The following is a 12,460-nucleotide window of genomic DNA, read 5'->3' as shown; positions in this document are numbered from 1 at the left end:
TCACAGAGCCCTTGTCAGGATCAAATGAGCTAATGCATATTAGAAAGCCTTATTATAGCATTCAACAATATTTGCTATGACTATAATTATCCCTTTACTTCACCTCAGCAATGTATCTCCTTTCTTAGTTTCAGTATCTTATCTAGTAAACTCAAGAAAACTTTTCTTGCTTACTTCACCCCACTTATAGATTGTAGAAGGCATGAATGTGGACACATTTCTTAAGAGATCTTTGTGGTTTTGGAGCCCAGCTGTCCCCTTGTAAAATGTTTGAGAATGAAAAGATTGAGGCTGACTGTGGCTTTCTTGGCACAGTCGTAACCATAGGTGACAACCAGTTATAGACACGCCAGGCACATGGGAGTCGAGAGTCAAGTAGCGGAAAGACAGGCCTGGTTCCCACCCTACTTTCACCAATGATTAGTTGGGTCTCCCAGAAAAGGGTTTTGACATCACCGGGACCCTTCAAAGGATCTTTAAAATGAGGCTAATAAAAATTCACAGGATTATTCGAGTATTAGTTATAACAGATGAAAAGCACATAGTAAAGTCCCTAATACTTAGTGAGTGCTCACAAATGGTATCCTAGCATTATTATTATTATTGATAATGCTATAATTATTGATTCCTTAGCATGAAATTTCTTTCAATGTGACAATCAGGATCCTGATGTGTAAGTACCTTGTTCCACAGGGCATAGATGTGAATGAACGCTCAAGATGGAATTTCCTCTTCTTTTGTCTGTGACATCAATAGTGCTAATCGTGGAGCAGTACAGCTTTTGTATTGCACAATAATGGAACAGTAAATGGTAGAACGAGGAAAAGGTGTTAAGTACACAGTGAATTCATCAACACATTTTCCAGCCTTATATATCTCATCAGTTAATTTAAGCACTGAGACAGAGACTGAGTAAGAAAGCACAAGAAATACAAAATACAGGAAGAATATTTCAAACTTTTTTGTGAAAATTTTAATAAAATGTTTAAGATATAAATGATCCATTAGAAAAGATGGGCTGATTGCAGAATTGGTTTTGTTACCTGTGCTGGAGGCACTAATTCCAACTCCGAAGCCGACTCCGAGTTCAGGGCGCTTTTCCCACCACTTAGTTCTGGTTGAGACCTGTGTTCTGAGGACCTGGAAGGGACGAATGGAGGAAACCAATGTACGCCGAGAAACAAATTCAGCTAGAAACTTGGCCAAGAAGCCTAGTTCACTTGCATCATTGAGAGCCATGGTAACAAAGTTCTTACCAGAATTTTGATGAAAAAGGTAACTTTTATATATTTTTATTATAATGACCATGTTTGGAATTTAAGGGGCTGCAATGTGCTAGGTGCTATTATCTCTGATTGATTTAGAATTAAGTTCAATTATATACAAAAAGTAAAGAAATGCAAAACCATTTTTTTTTGTTACAGAAAATTCTGCTTTATTAAAAGGTATTATTTTTTGGGGAAGGGACATTCTCACATGTGTCTCAGGTGTGATTTGATCTTTATATAGAATACAAAATGCCATAATAAATACAGATGTGTGAGGAACAATCGCAGACTAAAACATGCTGTCCTTTAGAAAGCTTTAAAAACATGGTAAAATTCAAGTGGCCAATTTTTCTCCTGGGCATCCACGGATTACCCTTAAATAGTACATTATCTGATAATGATGATTAATAAAGTAAGAAATGGTTACCTGTGTAACCAGAAACATTTAATTTAACTATCATCCATGTAATACATTGAATACACACATATGTAAACACGTGTATGAACCTACTTTGAGCAGCTTAATTACACATTCAGAAAATGATCAACAAATATTGAATATTGACTTATGAATCTACCAGAATCCTTATTGTTTGTTTTTTTCTGACTGTTTAGATGAAATAATTTAGTTTTAGAAGCCACAATAAGTAACATTGATATATAGGGGGTTATACATGACACCAAGTATCTGGATTGACTTAACTCTCTGGCTATTTCAGTGCATAAGAGAAAAACCCATACAGTTGACACATACATGGCTCTTTTCTGACATTAAAATAACTTACCATAAGAGTTCTTTGGATCCAGTTCTAGACGAGCACGATTTTCTCTCTGCCATTGGATGACCCTTGCTAGCTCGATCACGAAATTTAACATCCTCCCATTTTTCCAGTTGTGTTTGAATGTCTAGTAAGGAAATAGGAAGGGGGTGAGGGAGACAGGGGGAGAATATCAGGTGCAAGGAATAGAAGCGAGATTGATTAAGGTTGAGAAGTGTTATACAAGGAAACTTTGCTCAATGGATGCTTTCAAACCCCAAGAGGTCACATGAAAATTAAAACATGTGCAGCCAAATAAAAATGAGACCTATTAAGAGAAATTGGATTGCTTTACAGTTAAACGATCAAGTTATTTTACCTGAATTTATTTCAAGAGCTATCTACGTGCATTCTGAATTCTGTGTGTGAGTCCATGGGATCCCAGGGGAATGAGCACACTTAGGGTGCTACCCTCTCGGCTTTCAACTAAGGTGGCGACTTTGAGGTACTTCTGGCATGTTTCTAGAAAGAAATTCTGTTTAAAGAGATGAGCCTCACCGTTAAAAGGAGGTGAGAACAATGGAACACCTTTCACAGCTTTTGTATAGACTGCTTAGTTGCTCACCAAACGAAAATTAATAATGGGGATAGAGAGAAAGGAGGCAATGGAGACAGCCAAAAGAATGCTAGAGCCATATTCTCCCTGTGGCTTAAATCTTCCAGGTAAAAAACATATTTGGAATCTCTCTCATTAACAAGTGTGACTGTAAATAAACCACTTAAACAATCTTGATCCAGTGTTTTCCTTTATAAAAAGGTAAGTGTGTAGTTGGTGTCCTCTAAAGTTTTTAAAACTATTTTTATGACTTCCTGCACAGGACATTTTCTCAAAAGCAGAGAAATTAAAGTTGTATTTACACGTACATCGTATTATATTGTAATGTATTTAATAATATATCCTTATACAAATATATACATTTCATTTATTCATTTGTAAACCCAGAACACATTGATGGTGAGGAAGTATTGGAGATAGTTACAAAGTTTACCTCCAAAGAGACAGGCCTCAAAGAGGGATGAGAGGGGTGAGAGCATCCTGTATATGCAGGATGAAACTGGTCTGAAATATGTACTCATTCTCTTCCCTTTCTCTACGACCTATCCTTGGGTGACCTCATCCACACCTGGGATTGCAATAGGATAGAATTCAGAATTTCAAATCTCCATTTCTTGCTCAGAAATTTTTCCTGAGTTCTAGATTTATGCACTTAACAGTTTACTGGACATCTCCACAAAGAAGTCCCAGTTTCCTCAAACACAACAGGTTCAAAACTGAACTCAATAGTTTCGACCTTGACTTCCTCTCTCCCTCTTTCCCTTCTCATACCCTCATCACACAGTTCAGCACATTCTATGTGTCTTCCTTGCTGGTATTCACACGTCGACTCAGGCCACAAATCCTGTTTTAATTTTTTCTAAATCTGTCTCCCTCTTACTATCCCCTTTGTCACCATCTCAGATGTCCGTACTGGTTTCTTTGCCTCCGTTCCTTTTTCTACACATTCACCAGAAAAGAATTTTTCTAAAACAGCATCTGTTGATGTCACTCTTTGGTGTAAAACTCTTCAACCCTGCCTTCCCACCAAATTTAAGGGCATGGTATCCAAGAACTCCAGGTATCTGACCATCAGGCCTATTTATTACTACTTGAATACTATTGCAATACTTGTATTTGTTTGAAAGATATCTTTTTGTGCTTGTCTATGTGTGTGTGAATCCCCTTCTCTTTTGCATCAGGAATGCCCTGCCCCTTCTTCCCCACCTCTCTTTGATCCATATGTTTCATCTAGCAAATTCCTACTCATCCCTCAAGAGTCTGCTCACATAGTACCTCATATAAGACAGCTTCTCCACCCCCTGGCTGGGTCGGGGCTCTGTGGAGGTGCTTTTGTAGTATCTAAACAGTGCTTCCATTTATTGCAATATTCACAGTAGACTCCCTTATCAGCAGGGGATAGTTTCCAAGACTCCCAGTGGATGCCTGAAATTAAGTGTAGTACCGAACCCTATATGGCCTATGTTTTTTTTCCTCTTCAAATAAATCTATGATAAAGTTTAATTTAAAAATTAGGCAATCTCACAGCTAGAAGAGTTTTCTTACCATAAATCTTGGCAACCTCAACATATGATTTTATTTTCCTTTCCTTACTAAGTTGAGAACTTTCACCTTTTCACTTAAAGGAAGCATTTTGCAGCTTCTCTTTGGCCTATCTGAATTGTCAGCATCACTACTTTTGCACTTAGGGGCCATTAGAAAGTAAAATAAGCGTGACTTGAGCACAAGCACTGTGATACCACAGCAGTAGGTCTGATTACCCAGACGATTACTAAGTGACTAACAGGTGGGTGGTGTTTTCAGTGTGGATGTGATGGACAAAGGGATGATTCACGTCCTGGACAAAATGAAGTGGGACAGCTTGAGATCTCATCACGATACTCAGAACAACATGCCATTTAAAACTTACAAATTATTTCTTTCTGGAATTTTCCATTTAATATTTTCAGATTGTAGTTGACCACAGGTAACAGAGACTTCAGAGAGTGAAACTGAAGATACAGGGAACTACTGCAGTGCATATTTTATTATAATCATTGAATAATTTTTCTATCTCCCCACTAGACTGTAAACTTAATAAGAGAGTATGCAAACTTAACGAAGGCAGAGAGATTATTTTATTTATCTTTGTATTCCTAGCACATGGTATGGAATGCAGGTATTCAGGGAAATGTTTACTGAACAAATGAATAAATTCATGATCATCTGACAAGCACATATTCACATGCTAAGCGATTTCACATACATACCCCCTTCAATCTTCACCTTATAGATATGTTACTAATATGCTAATTTTATCTGTACACATATACAATATGTATACACATACACACCAGTCAGTCACAGCTTGGAGAGATATATGTTCCCCTTGGCTTTCTAAAATACCTGCCACCTTTATTTATCCTGAGAAAGGAGAGCTTAATTTGACTGGCTTCATAAGTGGAGGTTAAGCTTTCCTTTCTCAGGAAGATACATAGGGGATAAAAGTGTGGGCTTTGAAGTGAATTAGAGCCAGCCTCAAATTTCAGCTCTTCTTCATACCAACTGACATCTTGGGCAAGTTATTTAAATTTGAAAACCTGGTTCCTCACATATTTCAATGAGTTGGGGTGAATTAATGGGCTAATACATGTAAATCATGTAGCACAGTCCTGGACATGGTAAGCCATCAATAAACGGTAGGTGTTATTATTGTATCAGTTGTATCTCCATGCATATTACATGTTACAGTTCTGTCTGACTGCTCCTGGACCTTGCGTTAGAGTTTACTTCTCTCTCTCTCTCTCTCTCTCTCTCTCTCTCTCTCTCTCTCTCTCTCTCTCTCTTTCTCCTCCTGGCTCTCTCCCCCTCTAGACTGAATGCTCCTACAGAGCAGGATTCATGTCTGATTGTTCCTTGTAATTCCAGTGCCTCGTGTGGTGCCTGCCATCCATCAAGAGCTCCATACATGTGATTGAATAAATAAATCAATGAACCCACATCAGTTATGCTGAGCTCCCCAACTGCCATTTAATCTAAGCACAAAAGAAGTGTGTAGCACAAAAGAAGTTTCCTACGTGGAATTACTCTTTTCTACCTCTGCCCATGGTTTTAACTTCCTTTGTGGAACTTCCTTATTGTCTAATATGTAGGCATAGGTGAGTGGCAGCAGACGCTCGCGATGGCCTCACCTAAGTCTAAGGATGACGTCTCCGGGCCTCGGAGAGGCGGGCCTCTCTGCTCAGCATCCCCACCGATGAGGTCAGATCCATCAGCCTTTTTCTTGAGGGATGAAGTTTTCGATGAGGCCTCCAACTTCTTGCCTTTGGTTGGGGTTTGAGAGATGGGTTCACTCAGGTCGAGGAGATCTAAACCTGTGGTCAATACTACCAGAGACAGTAGAGATTAAGATAAGCCAACTCAGTGCTCTGAAGTTATTTTGTAAAAATAGGTTTCACTTGGGTGCAGGAGGACTTTGTGTTTGTAGTATAGGTTAAAAGCACCAAATTAAGTTAGCTCACCATTGATTTATAAAGACAGTTTGTATTTAGATAGAGATGTTTGCTGCATGTTCTCTTTTATTTGCAGGGTACAAATCCACCAAGCAGGGTTTTGACCAGCCTGACCAGGGATAAAGGTTTGAATGAAATTAAAATGATAAAATTGAATCTGAGTTCAGGTACTATTTACTTTATTGCTTTGTTTTATTTATAAAGAGGTTATTTTAGGGTGTAGGTTTTCTAGAGAAGAGTCAATCTATCATTTTCAGAGACATTCTTGCAGAACAGTTATGAGGATGTTTGGTAAAGTTTCTGAATGTCCTTGTGTTTTAATTTCAAATGACTAAAGTAAACAAGGTATAAAAGGAATTTTATGAATTATCTTTTATTTAATTAAGCACTTCAATCAGAAAATGGCTTGCTGTTTGGACTCAACTAGAGGGGTGTTTTATAATCCATAGTTGATATATAGGTACACCGTTAATGCTTTTGCTGTTTAATATGCAAATTTAATTTCAAAGTAACAAACTATAAAACAGTTAGACTTTTACTTCCTAGCAGGTTGATTACATTGTATTACACTGTAATGATGGCAGAAAGAATAATTTGTTCAAATGCAAATTAGACAAATGAGAATTAAAAGGCATGCTTTGAAACTCTTCATTCTTCTTTCTCTTACAGTGCAAGTAACCAGTGTTTGACTAGCTCATTGTGAGAAATGGAAATTTCCAATTGGAGAAGGTCCTTCCAGCCCCACGTCTCTACCAGCCCCAGAGAGGCAGCTGAGAGGCTGGCTTCTGAATTTGCCTGGTAGCTTCTTGGCCTATGATTTCTTCAGCCAGCTAGCTTAGGAAAGGTACCAAAGTGACAGAGAATCTCTGTGTTAACCCTTCCTGGTATCTTCTACGACTGCACCACTCCTCCTCCTTCATCTCCCAGCTTTTCTTCTTGGTAGGGAATGGATTTTTGTTGGTGGCTCAGCTCTCTTCCATCTGCTTCCCCCTTGCACTCAAGGTAGGGTCAGGGCTCAGGTAAGCTCACAACCAGGAGTTTTTTAGTGCTGCACTGTCCTCTTGAGCTAAATATCCCTGTGGGTTCCTTAGGATAGTGTGTCAAGCTTTGCTCTCAATGATCTTGTTTTATGATTTCAATTACAAATCGCAGTCGTTGGACGTTGATGGTGAAGTGGAAGGACCTGGCTCTATTACTGCAGAGCTGTGAGACTTGGAATAAGTTTCTTGACCTCTGAGTTTCGTTTCCTCATCTGAAAAATGTGGAATTAATAGCCTGTCTTTCAGTTATGATACAAGATTAAATTTCCTAATTTGTAAATCAAATGTATAAAATGCCAGGCATATAATAGGTACTCGATAAATGTTATTTCCAGTCTTCGGTGGCCAATTTGTGATGCTTTCCTTTCCTTTCCTTTTTGTTGATCTCCTCCTATTTTCTCTGCTCCTTTTTATTTCAGCCAAGAATCGGATCCATACACAGACAGAAAGAAGAAAAGTCACTGGTAATAAAATGGAGGATGAGACAAAGATATTGGTTTTACAGCAGAGAATGTTATAAGGTAAATTTATCATAAAATGGCCTGAAAGTGTCAGTTTATCTCATCCGAATCTTCAAGAGGAGAAGGGAGCTGCTTTCCAATGCTAAAATGTTCTGAGCTACGAGGAGTGCTCTGTGGCTAGCAAGTACTTGAATGTGGAGGGGAAAGAAGTGACTTTCAGAGCTAAGCTGCCTGGCTTGATGTCTATAATTTAAGCATGGCACACAGCCAAGAGAGGCTAGGATGCCACACATTTCATATCCTTTGAATGTTTAAACAGAAATTTCCAGGCCACTCTTAGGTTGGCAGGGATTCTAGGCCCACCGTGATTTCCTTATAATAGAAGGAAGGAAGTGGATAACAGTCTCCGGAATGCCATATATATCTTTTTACTAATTGTACAAACAATTAGGAATTAGTCACTAGCTCCTACGCTTCTTTTAGAAGCAAATTATATAGGACTTGTCTACTTGCATATAGAGAGTACATTTGTTACAAATAACTGGCGAGTATTAACTTAATTCTATATCTGCTTCTCACCATTCAGAATAAATGAATTACTGAAACAGTGAATTGAGAATTCAAACTTGGCTGAAAAGCATGCTTCCCCCTCCAACCTATCCTCAGCACATCCTGTGTTTGTTCTCAGTTCCCTGTTCCTTTGTTCTTTTCCCAGCAAATGTGAAACAAATGCTCGGCCCACACAAAAGGCCTTATTTGTTACCCAGTTAATGAAGGGGATGGCATGAAGGTTGTACATAAAGCTTCGAAGCCGAGAGAATCCCTGGGAAGCACAATTTCAAAAGCATAGAAGGATGGGTACAGCCTTTCATTTTTTGGAGGAAGACAAATTGCATTTTAGTGTGTGTGCATGTGTGTGCGTGTGTGTACATATGTGAGACTTAAAAATAAAGGGTCTCACTGTTCCACGTGGGCTTCAAAGACAGCATACCTAGGCATGGAAGGGAGTGTCTGCTTTGCTGGTTTTCTTAACCAATTTAAAAGATTCTCTTAGGCACATGAAGGTTTGGGTTCTAGAATTTGTATGTTTAAATTAAGGAAACTTATAGTAGGTGTGAAAAATGTATGTGAAAAATATATGTGAGAAAGTGTATGGTGTGTGTGTGTGTGTGTGTGTGTGTGTGTGTGTGTGAGACAGAGAGAGAGAGAGAGAGAGTTTGAAGATGCTATGCTGCTGGCTTTGGAAATGGAGAAAGGGGTCACAAACCACAGAATTCTAGGTACCTATAGAACAGGGGTGTCAAAACTGCAGCCCGTGGGCCAACTGCAGTCCGCAAGCCATTGTTAATTGGCCCGCAGCAAATTCAAAAAATATATTTAGTTTAGTTAAATAAACCAGGTGAGGCAATCTGCACTTCACCTCCAGTGAGTGGCCCAGCTGTTTGTGTGTTTTACCGCATATGGCCCTTGGTAAAAAACGTTGAAAAAAGTTTGGATACCCCTGCTATAGAAGCTGGAAAAGGCAACGAAATGAATTCTTCTTTAGCGCTTCCAGAAAGAATGCAGCCCTGAGACACCCCAATTTTAGGACTGCTGAATCCCAGAATTGTAGCATAATAAATTTGTGTTGTTTCAACACTAAATGTGTGGTAATTTGACACAGCAGCAATAGGAAACTAATACAGCTGGTAGGATATTGTCGTACCAGGATTCAAACACAGGCTCTGTCACTCCCAAGCCCGTGTTCTGCACCACTCCTCTCTAGACTTTCTCTGGACCCGGAGACAATGTGCTGACTCTGTTGATGTGGCTTTGATTATTTGTTGTCCAATTATTTTGCCCGATTATTTGGCAGGTTGGGTAGTCTGGGGCATAATTTAAATAGTTGGCAACTTCAGAAACTTTTGGGGGCGGCAGAATTACCTAATTTTATTGGGTGGAATTTCTTGAAGATGGAAGATGAAATATGTCACATAAGTATTTGTTTCCATCTATCTGAAGGATGCTTGATTGACGATCACAATCTATTGAACTGGAGGGCTCCCACAGGGTACAAAAGATATTTACGAATGAATACTAGATTACTTGAGCCCTGGGAGGTGAGGCTGCTGAAAACCGTTAGAATAAAATAGCACCTACTGCGAAGCCCTGATTTGATACTTTGATGGCAAGACAATGCTATTAACACTACTACAGTAGAACGAGCCTCAGATTTTTAGTGAACTTCTCTAAAGGGATAAATGTACATGAAATGATCAGAGAGGTCAGATCGCAGGACGACCCTGACTACTGCAGTCCCAGAATGTGCCATAAGGAGCTGGGATCTCTGTTGTTTTGTAAGCTACCCTGGCATTTCAGGAAACATGGTATTCTTTAATATAGTGGCTATACAGCAAAGTCCTTTAGGAAGGATTTGCTGGTGATGTGAAATAGACAAATTAGACTTAAAAAATTCAACCAACTTTTGCCTCTTTATTGGAATATGAAATTAAAGCTACTCCGCAAATTTCTAAGTTGTCTCTAGAGGCATGCCATTTGGTTCATGGCTACTTGGGCTTCATAAATAGGTATTTTGCAAACATTACATAAATTTTGCAGTTAAGATATGTAATTAGATCCAAGGACCGCTGTTTTTCTTGATTTTTAGAAGAAAGTCTTTCCTGCACTTTGACATATATTAGGTTTTTTTGGGAGATTACAGACAGACAACATGTTATTGTTGCAAGTTTTATAGTAATTATTTGTCCTAGAATATAATCACTGTCTTAAAATATCTATTGTCTAGTTACTTCCAGAGCACCTGATAGTGCATCTATGTATAATATAAATTTATTTGCTATTTTAAAATTAAGGATCTTAGCGATGATTTGGCCTACCTCTCAGCTACAGATACAGTCGATTGGTTCAAGGAATTAGCTGTCTATCTAGATTATAGATGAATTAAAGCTAATTTAGGATGTTAAGGGCAAAAAAATGGAAACCATCCGTATTTGATCTGCTTGAAGTTATCATCCTTGGATGACAAATATCCTAGTGTAGAAACAAACAGAAAGTAAAAAAGATAATTGAAATATTAAGAAAACGTTATAATTTAGAAGTTCTATGAGGCAGAAGATTGATCTAGGGTTAGTAGACAAAATAACTCATTATTTGACTGGATCTTTGGAAGGGATAAATATTTCCTGTATTGTTCACTTTGTGTTAATTTACATAAGAAGTATATTCCTTAAACATTTAAGTAAATGTCAGATGGTGGCACAGTGGCTTTATTTGTCCATTGGAAGAAAATATCAAGTATAAATGCCTCTCATCTTAATATAAGGTTCTTCAAATTTCTGCTTAATTGACTTGGTACAAACTTGAAGCAGGATTTCTTCCATATTTTACTCCAAGATTGTTTAATATGCGTTCTTTAAGTGTAAAGGTATACATAATGTCCTCAATGGAATAGACAATATTCAATGACTCCTGATTTCTAATGTAATTTCATATTATTCTATGAAATGACAATGTTCCATTTAAAAAATAACTATTTTTTATTAAAAACTAGGACAGAAAATGATCTCTATTTTCTGCCCAGTAACCTTAACTATAAAATTATTGGACCAAATTAGACTTCTTTCCAAGGTGTTTGAATGCTAAAGCTTTTCCTATTTAAAGATGTGTAATAATATGCATTATGCTGCATATTGAGATATAAATTGTGGGGTTTATAATAATTTTTTAAAAAAAACTATATTTCTTAGGGTAAAACTATAGTGTTTCTGCCTAAAGATATATGTACTTTTAAGATTAAAAAACACATTATCAAATAAGAGTCTTCCTTCAGGATAAAAATCAGTGTGACCCAGATGCACTGAATACTGAGGCTTAGAAAAGAAAAATGCAGTCTCAAAATACCACTTTTCCTTACTCCTTATTTTATGTCCCCTCAAAACTCATATGTTGAAGTCTTAACCCCAGACCTCAGAATGTGACTTCATTTGGAAATGGGCTCATTGGAGATGCAGTTAGTTAAGATGAGTCATATCGGAGTAGGATAGGCCCCATATTGGGGTAGGGTAAGTCTACTCCAATATGACAGGTGTCCTTATAGAAAGGGGAAATTTGGCCAGAGAGAAAGACAAGCACACACAGGAAGAATGTCATGTGAAGACTGGAGTTATGCTGCCACAAGCTGAGGAAATGCCAGAAACTACCCTGCTTCCCCGAAAATAAGACCTAACGGGACCATCAGCTCTAATGCATCTTTTGGAGCAAAAATTAATATAAGACCTGGTATTATATTATATCTGGTATTATATTATTGTATTATATTGTATTATATTATATTATATTATATATTATTATATTATATTATATTATATTATATTATATTATATTATAGACCTGGTCTTATAGTAAAATAAGACCGGTTCTTAAATAAATTTTTGCTCCAAAAGACTCATTAGAATTGATTGTCTGGCTAGATCTTATTTTTGGGGAAACACGGTAGGAGAGAGGCCTAGAATAGATTCTTTCCAAGACCTTCCCAGGGAAGAAGATGGTCCTGCTGACACCTTGACTTTGGACTTCTAGCTTCTAAAACTGTAAGACAATACATTTGTGTTGTTTAATCCACTCAGTTTGTGGTATTTCACCATCTGATACAAATACAGAAACTAATACAGAGGCAATACTATCGGTATTGGGATCTCAAGAAATTGCACATTTCTTCGATTTTTTTCCCTCTAGTATTTTACAGGTCTCTCTTTATGTTAGAAAAACCAAGGTGAAAAGTAGCTTTTGAGTCAAATATTATATTGCTTTTTCTGTTGGGCCCAAAA

At 37.7% G+C, this 12,460-nt stretch overlaps 1 protein-coding gene across 16 annotated transcripts in view; it reads right to left on the bottom strand.

Moving 5' to 3' along the window:
* PEX5L (peroxisomal biogenesis factor 5 like) overlaps positions 1 to 12,460 on the bottom strand; it is a 197,442-nt gene that overhangs the window by 53,667 nt on the left and 131,315 nt on the right. For 11 of the 16 annotated variants that reach the window (XM_033089381.1, XM_033089353.1, XM_033089417.1 and 8 more), the window contains 3 exons: positions 5,813 to 6,007; positions 2,054 to 2,174; positions 1,044 to 1,140 (listed from right to left, as the gene is read on the bottom strand). In XM_033089381.1, the coding sequence (XP_032945272.1) occupies positions 1,044 to 1,140; positions 2,054 to 2,174; positions 5,813 to 6,007 (413 nt within the window). The remainder of the gene's footprint in view (positions 1 to 1,043; positions 1,141 to 2,053; positions 2,175 to 5,812; positions 6,008 to 12,460) is intronic. The other 5 variants (XM_033089427.1, XM_033089398.1, XM_033089434.1 and 2 more) reach the window with 1 other exon arrangement.

This window comes from Rhinolophus ferrumequinum, chromosome 2 (genome assembly GCF_004115265.2).
Source record: "Rhinolophus ferrumequinum isolate MPI-CBG mRhiFer1 chromosome 2, mRhiFer1_v1.p, whole genome shotgun sequence".
Taxonomy (NCBI): domain Eukaryota; kingdom Metazoa; phylum Chordata; class Mammalia; order Chiroptera; family Rhinolophidae; genus Rhinolophus; species Rhinolophus ferrumequinum.
The sequence above is the reverse complement of the archived record's forward strand: the minus strand, read 5'-3'. Positions and strand labels throughout refer to the sequence as shown.